At 41.9% G+C, this 16,263-nt stretch overlaps 1 protein-coding gene across 1 annotated transcript; it reads left to right on the forward strand.

Moving 5' to 3' along the window:
* Window positions 1–843: 843 nt before the first annotated feature.
* On the forward strand, window positions 844–2,433 carry CRCT1 (cysteine rich C-terminal 1). Its single transcript, XM_063107191.1, has 3 exons — window positions 844–884; window positions 1,707–1,843; window positions 1,901–2,433. Exons 2-3 carry the CDS (start codon window positions 1,726–1,728, stop codon window positions 2,077–2,079), a joined length of 297 nt encoding a protein of 98 aa, XP_062963261.1. The 5' UTR covers window positions 844–884; window positions 1,707–1,725; the 3' UTR covers window positions 2,080–2,433.
* The last annotated feature ends 13,830 nt before the right edge of the window (window positions 2,434–16,263 follow it).

The following is a 16,263-nucleotide window of genomic DNA, read 5'->3' on the forward strand; positions in this document are numbered from 1 at the left end:
CCCTTCTTCTTCTTCCTTTTCTTTTCTTCTTTTCTTTTCTATTGGTAGTGGCCCCAGGGAGAACCAGCTTCAAAGGGAAATCAGAGGTGGGGAGCAGGGTAAGCATCAGGGGTCCTTCAGGCTGGCTTGCCATTTTGCAATTAGGCCAGCATTCTGCACACATTTTTTCCCTCAGGCCCACCAGGACTGTCTTATGGGGGATATGGTGACATGCTTATATTCACAACTTTTCTAGTCTTAATGGTTCCTTAACTTTGCTTGGGTTTTTCCTTCTGTGGCCAGTGACAGAGAGAAATCTCCACTGGGATTCCCATAGGTGGGTTCCTGCCATCCATCCTCTTCACTCAACTGCAACTGGAAGCATCTGCATGAAACCCAGCAGGCTTATCACATGGCCTGTGGCCTGCCCTGAGGAGCCAGGGACCAAGAGCCAGAGAGATGCGAACCAACACAAATGACCAAGTAGATGATTACACAGGGAAGGATGTGTGGGCAAGTGGTACTGTGTGTGTGTGTGTGCACGCATCGTAGGAGACAGCAGGAGAGGTGCCAGACTTCTCATTTGAGTCCCATGGCTACTTTTAGCATACGCACAGCCCTACCAGCTACAAACAGTGTCCTGTTTGGAAAGTAAACATGCCACAGCAATCCTGGCACCTCTGTGAAGTGGCTTGGATGCCCATGTGCACCACCTACGGTGCTACCTGAGTGATGAATGTCTCTGGGGTATGACTGTCAGCTGAGCGTGTCTATTGGGAAATGGGCCCCTCCCAATAGGAATCTAATAAAAGGTTCCCTGGCTAGATATTGCTCAGTCCACTGCCTAGCAGGTGGTCCGTTGCAGTTGGAGAACTGAGTGAGTCTTCCATTGGAGTCAGGGTCTGGTAAGTCTCCAAGTGGGCCCTGGGGGAGGTTGGGAAGAGTTGAAGACAGAAGGGAAGAGAAGGCAGAACATAGCCAGCAGGTGGGTATGGAAGGAGAGCCCTGAAAGCACCTTAAACTTCAAGTGAGCCAACCTCTCATCATACTAATGAGGACATGAAGGCCAGACACGGGGCGACTTTTGCAAGGTTACGCAGAAAGTCTGTGGAAGAGCTGCGACTAGAACTCAGGTCTCTTGGCTGTCTGGAGAGGGATATTTCCATTCTTTGCACAACTCTCCTTTTCCCAGTGGTCATGGGGGATGAGATGCTTAGGCAAGAAAGAATGGCCAGGACATGCTTCTGGCATTTGTGGATTGTTTAGACCCAGCAGGCAGGGACACGTGCAATTTGGGTACTTGTTAACTGATGGGGTGTTTATACGATGCTGGTAGCTAGGAGAATATCACTTGAAGGTCTGTGGCCAAAGTTAAACGGAGGAGAGGAAAAGAGCCAAGAGAAGATTTTGGACTGGATCTTACAGAGATATTGCCACAATATCCTCTTTATTTTCCACTGCGGAGAACTTGGGTGGTCCTTATTCTAATCAGAGGAAATGGAAAACCATTAATTATTTGCATAGACAGTTTCCGGCTCTATGCATTTTTAATTCACTGAAAACATCCGTTTGGGGGTTGTTTCTTTGCTTTCCCTCTTTCTTGGTGCTTTTTTCCCCCTTGCACCAGGCCAGGCTGAGTTGTTCACTAAGCCAAATCTCTAAAGCCCTGAGTTCCACTGTCGGAAAGAAAAGGTCTGCTCGCCTTTGAAAGGCTGCCTTTCTTCCAGGTGCGCCGTGCCTCCCGCGATGTCCTCCCAACAGTGCGCCTCTTCCGCCAAAGGCTTCTCCAAGGGGTCTTCACAGGGCCCCGCCCCGACGCCCGCCCCGGCGCCCGCCGCCTCCTCCTCCTCCTGCTGCGGCGGCGGCTGCTGCGGCTCCAGCTCCGGCGGCGGCGGCTGCGGAGACTCGGGCTGCTGCGGAGACTCGGGCTGCTGCGGAGACTCGGGCTGCTGCGGCTCCAGCTCCACCAGCTGCTGCTGCTTTCCAAGGAGGCGCCGCCGGCAGCGGAGTCGTGGCTGCTGCTGCTGTGGGGGCGGCAGCCAGAGGTCCCAGAGCTCCTGCAACAACCAGAGCTCGGGCTGCTGCTCCGGCGGCTGCTGAGCCTGCCCGCGCCCCGCAAGTTGCGCTAGAGCGACCCTCCGAGCCCAGGCCGGCCCGCCCCGCCTGCTGCTCCTGCACCCCGCCGCCCCTCCCGTAGTAATAATGACTCCCATGCGGGGCTGGGCCTCGGAGTTTGCCCCCGTAAAGCTAATCGCACTTTGATGTTCAGAAACCCACTTTGTTTTCGGCCTCCCCCAAACTCCCGGAACCCCGATATGATTTTCCAGCCCGAGGATCTGAGAACCGTGGATGGGACACTGGACCCTACTGTTTGCAGGGGCTTGCATACAGCAACTGCCTTCTGATTTGAATGTCCTTTGAAGACGTCATAATAAAGCTTCTACCTCCTGAGAACACTTTTCCTATTTGTTCCTTCATTCGTGTATTTTTTAATCTCGTTCTATTACCTCATCCACTACCTCTCATTCAGCTCTGGTAGAAAGGCTTGCAATGTCTGTGAAAGGCAGAACACTACAACTCATGCCTGAACAAGAAGGTGGCTTTCTAGTAGTTAATTACGATAGCAGCAATCACATATCGATTGTTCTAACTCTACGAAGGACTTTACCAGCTAAGAATCATCTAAAACTCATAATGACTCGCTGAGGTGGGTGTTATACCCATTTTATAGAAGAGAAACTGAGGTTAAGCAACTTGCTCAAAGTCACTCAGCCAGTGCATGATGGCGTGGCTGGACGTGTGAATCCGGGTCTTGTGCTCCTCCCTGCTCTGCTTGGCACCCCCCACAAGCCTTCCCAATCCTTACTGCTGAGATGCTCACCGGCCTGTGCATGAGGTCCAGGCAGCTGTGTGGCAAAGGTTTGGACTGGCAACTCTTGGGGGCTTTGGAATCAGGCCAGCTGAGTCCCCCCCCTCCCCCCGGTGGAGGATCATTGACCACTGCTTTGCTTGCTGGGTGAGGAAGCTTTTCTCAAACTGAGCCTTCTAGGAGACTGGGAACTGCCCCCTCAGGTCTCAGTGGTTCAGCTGAGGCATGACCTGGAACCATGGTTTCCAGGACTCTGCAGGTGTGACATGCTGTGCTCAGAAACGGGGAATCTCATTCTTGAGAGGTGGTGGTTGTGGCGGCAGTGGTGGGGTCATCCTAAATGTGTCAGAAATCCAGCCCTGCGGGCATAGATTTTACCTACTCATTTCAGGCAAGAGGAAAAGGGTAGAACAGCATCCTCTGCATGGTGTCTGCTGGGTTCAAAAGGGACAAGATAATAGTGATCATAATAGTGACAATAGCTACTATTTATTGGGCTCTAACTTTGTTTCAGGCACAAGGTGAGGCACTTTACATATATTACCTCCCTTAATCCTCACCATAATCTCAAAATAAAGACATTAATTTCCCCATTTTTTGTATGTGAGGAAACTGGAGGTCAAGAGTTGCAGTGACTTGGCCGAAGTCACACAGCTAGTGGATACTTAAGGCCCATGGATGGTGAGGGAGGGTGATGTGATTTGAACTGGGGTCTGTCTGACTCCAAAGTTCATGCTGTCACCCTCAAAGTGTCATGCTCTACTGCCTTAGAAGTCACCACCACCCAGGGGAGGGGACACTCCAGCCTCTGTGGACACACCCAGCCTCTTAGAAAATTACAGTTTGGCTTCCTGGCTGCTGCTCCATCAGTAACCCAGTGACTGGCGATCTATGTCATGGCACCCACCCAGCAGTCGGCTACCAAAGGCATGTGCTCAGAGGTGAGGTCAGAAATGCCCATTGATTCATCCAGCATGTTTGAAGCTGAGGGCAAATGAGCCCCTGTCAGGGAGGCTCTGAAAGGCAGTCCTGCTCTGTGTGGGAGCAGCCCTCACTTCCATCTCTGAGATTCTGTGATTCCCAGTGGGAAGTAATTTGTGGAAACTGTTTACAAACAGATGATATCATCCATGGACCTTCCTCCCCCACACTAGGGATGTGTGTTGAAGCAACAAGCCCTGGCCTTGGTGCACAGTGAGGCAGAAGGGAGGACTGCCTGACTCAGTAGAGACAGACTGGAGAGCCAGTCTGAGGGTAAGGGCCAACCCTTCAGCGGGAAGCTGAGCCCTGAGTTTTGGAAAAGAAAGGTGGTGACTCACTGAGAGACACGTGAATCTGAATGGGAGCACATAACCTTGTACATGAGGCACGTTGATCCGCCATCAGTCACATGGCTGACTGTGAAGATGGTGCCACCACCAGGCCCATGTATCACTGAAACCGACGGGCTCCACAGGTGGACTTTATCAGAGACTTTGGGGTATTCTAAACATAGCTTTATTACAGAAGCCTACAAAGCTACCTTGGATGGTCTGGAGCTCTTTGCTCATGGCCCTGCAGCCTTTTCTGATTTGCAGCAGCAGGCAAAGCCAGATTTGTGGCCCAGGAATTCTCTCTGAGGTGGCAGCAGTCACCCCCTGGCATGGCGGGCCTGTGGGAAATTTGGCAAAGTGAGTTCCTAATCAAAGGTTGTCACCCAGTACATTGTGACAGGCACAATCAGGTTTCTTATTATCTTTGGAATAAATGAACAGTATTGCTGAATGTATTTTATTCAAGAAGGCTGTCATTTCAGCTTAAATTATGTTATTATAATGACAATAATAACTGATATTTTACATATCACTTAGGTGTTTATGAGATATTTCCACAAATATTATCTCCTTCATAATTCTGTAAGGTAAGTATTATCCTCTCTGTTTAACAGATCAGGAAAGGCTCCTAGAGTTTAAATAACCTACCCGACGTTATCTAGTTGACACATGGCAGTCTCTGTCTGGATCAGGCCGTCTAATGCCTTCTAAGAGAGCCAAGAGTCACCTCTTCCTAATGTGCATTGAGATAACAGAGTAATTCTGAATTATTAAGGGACACTTTTATTTATTATTTAGGGACACCTAATTAATTATTTAGGGACTGTTCTGTATCCATCATTGCATTCCTAGCATCTAGCATCATGGCAGGCACATATTAGGGGTGAGTAAATAAATAAATATTTATTAGTGCATCATGCGTAAAGTACTGTGCTAAAGAATCCTAGGGAGATGCACAAAAGTATTTCTTGACCTCAAGAAGTTTGTAATCTCAGGAAATATATGTGGTAAATAATCATACAAGGTATGAATGGTAACTCAGATTCAAAATACAGGAAACGTCACAAGCAGAACATGGCATAGGTGATTGCTATCAGGATTCAACTGAATTTAGAAGAGGAGTTGTTACATGACTTTGAATGAGGGCAAGCTACTGTGAACTGGCTTATTCACAAGACTATATGGAAAGAAAGTTCTGGCCAAGGTCTGAAGAATGGAAACACATTGGAGAAGCAGAGATTCATTTATCTATGTATTCAGCCAACTCTGTCAGACATTGTCTGTGGTGCTAGGACATAGCCAGAAATGAGACCAAGACCCTGCTGGCATGCAGCTCACTTTCTGGGGTGAAGGCGTACAAAACAGTGAGCAAAAAAGTCAGGTTATTTTACATGGTAAAAAGTGTTGTGATGAGAAGGAGACAGGGGTCTAAACATTAATATGGTGTAAGGGGATTTTAGATGGAAGGCCAGGGAGGGCCTCTCTGTAGCATGCTATCTGGGCAGAAAAGGTGGAAACCATCGCACAGAGCGGGAAAGCATATGGTTATGGGGTTCCTATATACTGCACTGGCAGCCTGAGGCTACAGGTGTTTAAGGGGTGCTTCCAGTTATTTGGCCCCACTGGAGTCTTCACTACCGGAAAAGTAGCTTGGAATGCCAGCTGCATAGCATACAGATTTGCTAGTGAGATTGATCATATACAAGGGGTCTTCAAAAAGTTCGTGGGAAATGAGTATTATGAAAAACTACGCACAGATTCCAAATTTTTTGTTCCAAAATAAACTTGCACTAATTTGTTATCACTTGTCTGAAGAGTATCTAGTTTGAGACACTAAGGAGGATAAGACATCAGCCTGAAAAGAGTCCCTATCAGAGCAACACGAATACTGCTAAAATTGAAGCACAGACAAACATCAAATTTATGATGAAGCTTGAGTGGAAGAAAGGTGAAATCATTGAAACTTTATGAAAAGTTTATGGAGGCAATGCCTCAAAAAAATAATCAGTTTACAAATGCATAACTCATTTTAAGAAGGGATGAGACAATGTTGAAGATGAAGCCCACAGCATCAGACCATCTACATCAATTTGCAAGGAAAAAGTTAAGCTTGTTCATGATTAATAGCAGAAACAATAGCCAACACCACAGGCATCTCAATTGGTTCAGCTTACACAATTCTGACTGAAAAATTGAAGTCGAGCCAACTTTCTGCTTGATGGGTGCCAAAACTGTTATGCCTAGATCAGCTTCAGACAAGATCAGATTTCAATAGAAATTTTAAACAAGTGGGGTCAAGATCCTGAAGTATTTATTCAGAGAATTGTAACAGGAGATGAAACATGGCTTTACCAGTACAATTCTGAAGACAAAACACAATCAAAGCCATGGCTACCAAAACATGGAAGTGGTCCAGTCAAGAGCAAAGTCATGGCAATGGTTTTTTTAGGGTGTTCAGGCATTTTGCTTGTTGACGTTGTGGAGGGCCAAACAGTGATAACATCTGCATATTACGAGAGTGTTTTCAGAAAGTTAGCCAAAGACTTATCAGAAGAATGGCCGAGAAAGCTTTACTGAAGAGTCCTTGTTCACCACAGCAATGCTTCTGCTCATTCCTCTCATCAAATGAAGGCAATTTTGTGAGAGAATGCCACAAGGAGCAGGTGCAATGGCCCAGGCTTGAAATGAGAATCTGAACCTGGCACCTGGCAGTGGGTAAGGAAAGGAAATGACAGATGTGAAAAGCATTTGTCCAGAAGGAAGAAGAATAGATAGAACTGGGTGATGCATGGGGGCTGAGGAAGAGGAAGCAACTGGAGTGTCTCTGAGGCTTTGTGCCTGGTGACTGGGGAATGAGGACGCCATTGACAAAAACAGAGAAGTCAGGAGAAAGAACTGGTGTGGGGAGCAGGTGGGTAAGTTAGGTCCAAGACATGATGGGTCTGAGATGCTGGCTGAACATGACCATGAGGCAGTGTTGTGCAGCTGGAGCGTCAGGCACAGAATCCCTGAAAACTAAGGTGAATGGTAATTAAGCCACGGGGAGGTGGGAGTCAAATTTTGGGGATGTGGTCCCACTTCTTCAGTGAAAGAACAGACCTGGTTTGTCATGTTCATTGCAGTAACCTATGTTCGAAGAACAGAGACTGAGACAGTGAAGGAAGTCCGTGATCCGTGTGGAGCCAATGAACGAATGCAGGGCAAGATGCAGGCCAAGAGTTGAGTCGAGGGGCAAACTCAGCAGTGAGAAGGAAGCTGAGTTCCATGGGAAGAGGGCAAAGATGACAAAGTCAGAGAGATCACTCCGAGATTTGGCCTCGACAATTCATAAGGCCACTTTCAAGTCTTAGGTCCCAGAAATCCAGGCACAGGAGAAGGAGGACAGGGCAAGACTGCAGAAACTAAAAGATGTCATCCAACCAGGCCAGTCACACAGGATCTTCCTTCTCAGCACATGATCCATCTTGACATCTGTAAGTCATTGGACAGTTATAATAGGAAATGCCATCTGGAAGGATAGCAGTCTTACCTTAACGATGTGGAACAGGTTGAACAGGAAAACTGGCATTCATAGTGTGTAAGGAAAACACCCTCTCTTTTGTGGATGATGCTTCCACAGATCAGATGGATTTGGCCCTCATTAATTCGAAATATATCACCTTACCTCAGAATGAGTGCCAGTTGACCCTAGAAAAGCAAGTATTTCCTCTTGTGTTATAAATATTGCATCAGGGCAGGACTGATGGCTTCTAATCCATCTCATTTAATGATGTATCTCATTCTTAAGAATTCATTAGTTCTAGTGCCAATAATGTGACTATACAGGTTTGGAAACTTTATCTGCAGGGTTCAAAGGCCATTTTTTCTACCCATATGAAATGTGATTACATATAACTGAAAGCCAAGAATTAATTTTTTCCTTGTATCCCACCCCCAAAATGATTTTCTGTTCATTTAGTGCTGAAATCTTTCATTCATTAAAAATTTATTCAGCACTTACTGTATTCTTGGCACTTTCTGACACAAACAAGGAACTCTTGTCTAGTTTAGTGTGAGAGAGAATTAGATGTCATCATTCAGCATAATATGATAAATGCTTGAAGTCAGCACCACAGAGAGGCGACGACTCATTCAGCTGTGGGATTCAAATAGTATTGTTTGAACTTAGTCCTGAAGAATGTGTAGGAGTCGGTCAGGCTAAGAAAATAGAAAAAAATATTAAATTAAAGTAAACAAGTGCAAAGGCCATAGAGATGAAATACGTTTTGCAGCAAATGATTCTGCATGGCTGGAGCTCAAGAAAGCCAGGGCAGGTGAGATTACATAGCTCGTCAGGGAAGAGATAGGGCAGGACCTTGCACAACTTCCTAAAGCTGGAACTTTATCCTGGGGGCATGGTGGGCCATGGCATTTTGGAGGTTTCAATCATACTAAAGTTACATTAGCTTTAAAAATGGGGGCATTAACTTCATCTCTAGCTACATGCTCACCTATCTTCTTTTCCTAGTGTCTTCCCCAAATTTCAGAGTGCCATTCATAGTTTATCTTTTACTTAAATCTTCCTTAACCCCCTTGAATAATGCTCGTCCCACCAACCATTCTGCTGGATCGTCTCACTCTAGTCACCATATCGTCTCTGAAACTCTACACCCAAAGGTCTTTCTTCAGTCCCAGTATCCTGGCCCTCTGTCAGGCATTGCTCACTGTTAATCAACCCCTGCCCCTCCGCTCTGAACACTGCGCTTCTCTCAGTGTTTTCTAGCTCATTGGACTTTTTTTCTTTTCTTCTGTACAAATCTCTCTTTTAGTAACACTTCTAAATTTGTGCATTATACCTAAGGTTTAGCCCATAGCTGTCTAACTTTTTCTACAGAGAAATCTCGCTCATTCATTCACTCGTTCATTCATTCATTCATTCATTTCCTCATTCCTTGCACTTTTATTGAGGACCTAATATGTGCTAGGCTATTCGTTAGGATTTCAGATAGAAAGATGCCATCTAGGCAGTTCCTTTATGTGGCTGTCTTCAAATCTGTGTATCTAGCTATGGCATTTTCTTCAAATTGCAGGTCAAAAATCTCTGACTCTCATAGAATAGCTTCATTTGGATATCTCAGACACATCTCATACTAAACATAACTACCAATCAAATTCGTTGGGTTTTTTTTCTTCAGATTTCTCTCCTTCAGAGCATGGAGACACTGTTACCATCTACACTGAAAACTGTGGTGAAATCTTTGACTCTTTCCTTTCTGTTGCTTTTGTATCTAACCAGTTACCAAGCTGAATTGCTTTTTGCTTCCCAGTAGTTCTCTCTTTTGCTCTTTTCTTTCTTTTTACAGAAAGAAAATGAGCAGGGCATTTGGAAGTAAAGGATTCAGGCAAGGTGGGGGCTAGAGTTGGAAATCGTAGTCCATGCCCACATATGTGGGAACGAGCTAGTGGTAGGAAGGTCAGAGCTCTGTACCACGTAGGAGGGACCACACTTTCCACTTTGCATGTCTCTGGAACAGCATAACACCTGAGAGCACTTTGACTGATTATCTTCTTCTTGCCTTACATTTTATTGTCCAATTGTATAATTTCACCTTAACATCTTCAAATTAGCCATCTGTACTTCCACTATTTTACACAGTCGGTGCTTATTTATTCTCATCCACATTTTCATATCTTTCCTCATCCCCCGACCACTGCCTACTTCAGATCATTCTTTTCTTCTGGATTCAGTTTCCTTCTTCCTGAAGTAAATACATTACTAGCTCTTTTAGCCACTGTCTGTTAGTGGTAAGATCAATCTTCATCTAAAAATATTTTAATCTGGCCTTCATCCTTAAATAATATTTTAGCTTGACATAGAATTTCGGGTTGGCAAATATTGTCTTAAATCACTTTGGAGATATTATTCCACTATTTTATGACACTAATGGTTGAGAAGGGTGCTATCAGCCTAATTTTCTTTTTTGGGGGGAGGTAGTCTGTTTCTTCTTCTGGTGCTTTTTACAAATTTCCCTTGAGATTTGTATTTCTGAGGATTTATGACTTTCATTTATCCTTAAAAATTTAGAGCCATTATCTCTCCAAATATTGTCCCTTACTCATTCTTGCTTATATTTTCTTCTGGAACTCTCATTAATGCTTGGAAGACTTTTGTATTCTCTATTCTGGAAATTACTACATTCTAAATTATTTCCACATACTCTCAGTTTATGATTTCTCTTTTCAGCTCTTTTAAACGTATAGTTTGCCACTTAACTGTTAATTTATTCCAATATCTATATCTCTTTCCTTCCACATTAAAAAAAAGTCCCAATTTTTAGTTGGGCCCAAGGCTACCCAGAATAAATATCCCAGGCTCTCTTGCAGCTAAGTGTGGCCATGTGGCTCAGTTCTGGGCAATAAGATGCTCGTGGAAGTATCACCAAGATATACCTCTTAAAGGACAGACCAGCACTCTCTGCCAATTTTCCTATTCATCCCTTTTTTCCTCTCCCTGTTTGGAATGTGTATGGATGGCTGGAACTGCATATTGAGCCAAAAGAACAATTGTCATCTGCCAGGAGTTGAAACAGAAAGGTAGAAGAAGCATCAGTTCCAGATGGCTATTGAGCCTTCATGCCAGTGCTGGGTGGCAGAGATCTAGAATTTTATGTGAGAAACTTCTAACTATTAATTCACTGTGTTTTTGTCTTTTATTTCTAGCCAAATATTATCTTAACTTACTCCACTGATTTTCCAGTACCTATGAATATATTTTTAATTTCTTATAGTTCTATTTTTCATAATGTGCATGTATTTTCTTATGTTTTAAATTCTTATTTATTGTTTTTAATAATTTTAAACATACTTTAAAAAAAGACTTGGTTTTTTTAGAACAGTTTTAGGTTCACAGAAAAATGGAGAGGAAGGCACAGACATTTCCTGTATATGCTCTGCCCCCACATAAACATAGCCTCCCCTATTATCAACATCCCCCCTGAGAGAGGTGCATTTGTTAAAATTGATGAACCTACAGTGGACACATCATAATCATCCAAAGTCTATTATTTATTTTTATAATATTTATCTGGTATTTCCATAATCTGAAATTTCTTGGTAGTCTAACCCTACTATTTATAATGCTTATTGACTCTCACTGAAGATGAACTCATAATTCAAAATTATAAAACATACAAAAAATTCCATGTGAGTTCATCTTCAGTGAGACTTTATTTGTGGACATCTTCTGGGGCTTATGTTGAAGACGAGTCAATCCAGATTTATTTTTGTTTTTTTTTTCTGCCAGGTATTTCAGGTAACATCACCTGCCTGAGACCCATTTATACGTTAATTGCCTAGCTTGGGCATTCTTGGACTACGAGTGTAGTGTACTTTGGAAAGAGTAGTGAACAGATATGAGACACATGTCTGTTTTATTTATAACCACTTATCCGTGGTTATAAATGTTACGGGCTTATTCTCTCCACTCCCCATGAGCCCAAGCTAAGGCAGAAAAGCTTCTTTGTGTCTTGCAGTTTCCTTTCTCTAGTTCACCCTTTTCAGCAAGGATGTCACCTTTATTGCTCCCAACCCCTTCTCTTCATGACTTAAGATCTCAAATCCCTAGAAAATGACACTCTCCACCCTCAGGTAGCTGCCTTATGGGCTTTCTATTTTGTTTTTTAATTCTCCTTTCAATCACGGAACTTGGGAATTTTTCTTACTTTCTTGCAAGTTTAGACATGCATTAAAATATATTTACTATATATTACATAACTCTTTAGATGGTTGTAGCATGAAAGTTGTAACGTTTTCTAATAAGCAATACTGCAAGAACCTGTAGTTGGTTCTTTGAAAGTTCCAGACATTCTCATCTGTGCTAAAAAAAAAAAAACTGAAGGAAAGAATTTCTACTATTCTTAGGGGCAAGTATGCCCTAGGGACTGCTGTGGAGGCACCAGTGGTACTTGACGTGAGGGAGCAGATTCCTGATTCTCATTCCATTGCTAAACATGGCAAATCTCTTATACAACTACTAGACTCTAAGCTTCTTGAGGACAGTGGTCGTGTCCTATACATCTTGATGTTTCTCTGCCTTCTCAGCGCTATGGTTTGTATATAAACATTGCTCAACAGAACTGTTGATGGATTGTTGACAGCACAAACTATATAATTTAATCCTTGCTTTGTCTTTGTACTCATCAGAAAATTACATCAAGGTGTGGTGCATTTGAGTATAAAGTAGCACATGATCCCTGCACTCCACCCAGTCTAGAAACATATGAAAAATGCCTGGGCTCATTTTTGACATTATTTCCATTCTGTAACTAATTTACAATCAATAATAAAGTAGAAATGATTACTGTATTACTGTTTAGTTCAAAATATGTTTTTAAAAACTTTTTAGGAATATATAGTCTAAAATTTACAGCATCTTTATAATTTGAAGGGGTTATTAGAGAGCATGTAGTGCATCACTCATTCAATGCGAAAAAAGTCCTACAGTAACCTGGTTAATGCTGAACACATCAAGAGACAGATTTAGCTCACTGCCTCACATTATGGTTTATTTCATTTTGAAAAATTTAATTAAAAACTTTTGCATTATTTTTGATATCATTTTTCTTATTACTAAATAATTGTGTTCATTGTAGAAAATACAAATGTAAATAAACGAAAGATAAAACAGCTCATAATTCTATCATCCACAGAGAGTCATTTTTATACCTGATTGTCTATTCCTCCAGATTTTTAACTATGCAAACTTTTTTTCTTTCAGTAAAATTGTATTCAGGCTGTGAATGCTACTTTTTTCATCTGAACTTTTTTCTCAATAATATGTTATAGCATCTTTTCATGACAGTAAACATTTATCCACAGCATACTGATCATGCATGAATAGTTTCCCATTTTATGAATCGTCCACCATTTATTTAGCCAACTCCTATTGTTGGGTATCGTTTTGCCTCCATTTCTTTACTATAATTAAATATGCTGTGATGCACATCATTTATTCATTCAACAAATATTTATTAGGCACTTGAACTCTGCCTGCACTATGCTAGGTGCTGAAGATTCAGATTGGGAGACAAAGTTCTAGACCTCAATGTTAACTTCTGGTGGGGGAGATGGAGATGGAAAATAAATACTCAGATCACATATAAGATAATCATAAATAGTGATAATTACTCTGAAGAAAATGAAACAGGGTAACAAGATAGAAAGAAAGTGATGAGGGTGAGTCTGTAATTTAGGCAGGGGAGATACATTGTGTCACATTAGCCGTAGGATAAACAGGTAGAAGTGGAATTGTTGCATTTTGTACTACGCTATCTTCCCACCGTGTGTAGAGGGCCTGTTTCTTGTCATGCTTACCCATGCTGGTTCCCTCTCTTGAACATTATTCCTACTCTTTGGCCTTACTACTGCCCTCTAGATTAACTCAGAATCATTTTCTATTTGCCTCACAATGATATTGTCCCTCACGTGTATAGAGCTTCACACTTTACAAAGAAGTTTCTAAGGCTAAGCTAATGAATTAATTATTTTGCTTTGTTTTTATTTTTATATTATTATTCTCAAGTCTGCACTGAAAGAGAGAATAGGACAATAGGCCCTCAATTATTCAGCACTCAGATGAAAAGAAAAATCAACATTTTGCTGATATTGTTGCATCTACCCCCCGGCCACCAACTTTTCTTTTTCTGGATGATCTTATTACTTATTTATTTATTTAGTTATTGGTTATGAATATTCATGAGATACAAAGCTGATTGTTACCCCTTGTGCCCATGGTGTGAGGGCCAGATTTATACTGGCAGCAAGCCCGTTATCACAAATTGTATTTGTGCCCTGTGTCCCCCACCCAATTATCCCCAGCCTCCCTCTCCCTCCCCCATCCCCCCAACTCCACTTTGTAGCCCAAGGAATGTTCTCTCCCTCTGCAAGTCCTATGCACTACTGTGGTCTTTCTTTCCTTCCTTTTCTCTCTCTTAGCTCCCACATATGAGTGAGGACATGTATTTATCCCTCTGTGCTTTGCTTATTTCACTCAACATAAGTTTCTCCAGGCTCATCCATGTTGTTGCAAATGGGAGTATTTCATTCTTTTTTTTATGGCAGAGTAGTATTCCATGGTGCGTATATACCACAGTTTCCTTATCCAATCATCCATTGATGGACGTTTAGGTTGGTTCCACGTCTTAGCTATTGTAAACAGAGCTGCAATGAACATGGGAGTGTAGGTATCCCTTCGACATCATGATTTCTGTTCCACTGAGTATATACCCAGAAGTGGGATTGCTGGATTGTATGGAAGATCTGTAGTTGTTCGAGAAACCTCCATACTGTTTCCCATAGTGGTTGTACTAACTTACAGTCCCACAAACAGTGTAGGAGTGTTTCCTTCTCTCCACACCCTCCCCAGCATTTGTTATTCACCGTCTTTGTGATTATACCCTTTCTGGACTATTTTAAAGCAAAGCCCAATCATCACATTTCTTCCCATCCACAAATACTTGACTATGTGTCTCTAACAGGTAAAGACAATTCTCTTTTTTTCTACATGACTTCAATGGCATTACTATTCCTAACAGAACTAGAAATACTCCTTTAATATTATGCAACACGTATTTTGTTCTCACATTTTCAGTTGTCTCAAAAATGTGGATTTAGAAATGATTTAACTTAAGGTTACTTGGAGATGAGGGGAGGGAGGAAAGGTGTTTGGGGAGGGACAGATCAGGTAAAGGGCATAAAGAGAAATCATGATTTATAATAATGAATATGCTAATAATAATTATAAATAAATAAATAAGAATAAAAATTGAAAAAAAGAAAAAGTAATGGTTTGAATCAGGATGCAAACAAGGTCCATACATTTGGTTGATAAGTCTCTTAAGCATCTTCTAATCCATAGCAGCACCCTCCTCTTTCACATCATTTACTTTGTAAAGAAATATATTATTTATCTCAAAGAATTTCTCACATTTTGAATTTGGCTGATTGCTTCTTTCTGGTGTCATTTAACTTTTTTGTGATGTTTCTATATTTCCCAGTATTTCTTGCCAACTGGTAATTAGATTTAGAAACTTAAATCAAATGTAAGTTCAGTTTTTGTGTGACAAGCATGATGCTGTGATGTGATGTTGTGCACTTCTTATTACACCATAGAGAGGGCACATACCGTCTGGATGTTCTACTTTCAGTGATAAGATTGATCTATAGATCTGGGTGCTGTCAGGACCATCTAACTATCCATTTTACAGTTCCCCATAAACCTTTCCCTTAATGGTATAAACACATCTTGATAACTGTTGCTAGAGCCATTGTTTTATGAAGGGTTAATAAATGATGGTTTTCTAATTCTATCATTCATTCTTCATTTATTAACTGGAAGTGTTTTTATCAAAAAGAATTTTCCTCGGGCCGAGCCCGTGGCGCACTCGGGAGAGTGTGGCTCTGGGAGCACAGCGACCCTCCCGCTGCGGGTTCGGATCCTATATATGAATGGCTGGTGCACTCACTGGCTGAGTGCCGGTCACGAAAAAGACAAAAAAAAAAAAAAAAAAAAGAATTTTCCTCATCAACTATTTGGCAATCTGAAATACAGTTTATCAGTTTATATAGGAAAGAAGAAATAAATGCTAAAATCTTTCTCTTGCCAGTTTTCAGAATAATGAGTTGGTGGTCTAGCAATTTCAAAAGACAATCTTTTTTTTTAAAAGTAACATTTGTATTCATGGATTTTTCTTTTTCTTTAATGTGGCTTGACCAATTGCAGTGATTATTTGTCACATTTTTTTAGCCAATGGGAGTACATTAAAATTGTCTCCTGTCTTTTCAATGCAACCTCAATAGTCTACCACAGCTTCCTTGTTTCCTGGTACATTAAGATGTCCCAGGCTTATATTGTACATTACCTGCCTCAGATCTAGACTCAGGTATTTATCCAAAGATCCCTGCTTTCTTTTATTGGAAAATAGTACATAGAGACCTTATTGTGGGCACTATAAATGCAAAATGCTACTAAGTTTTTATTGCTTCTAGATCCTTTCAGTGGGCTGCTAGAAAATACATTTTTTAAAAAATATAAGTTCTGGATATTAATCCCTTGTCAGATGTATA

Source organism: Cynocephalus volans, chromosome 8 (genome assembly GCF_027409185.1).
Source record: "Cynocephalus volans isolate mCynVol1 chromosome 8, mCynVol1.pri, whole genome shotgun sequence".
Taxonomy (NCBI): Eukaryota; Metazoa; Chordata; class Mammalia; order Dermoptera; family Cynocephalidae; genus Cynocephalus; species Cynocephalus volans.

Coding starts and splice junctions, on each gene's coding strand:
- CRCT1 (XM_063107191.1), top strand. CDS start 1,726: ATGTCCTCCCAACAGTGCGCCTCTTCCGCCAAAGGCTTCTCCAAGGGG. Junction 1,844..1,900: donor CTCCTCCTGCTGCGGCGGCG/GCTGCTGCGGCT, acceptor GCTGCTGCGGAG/ACTCGGGCTGCTGCGGAGAC.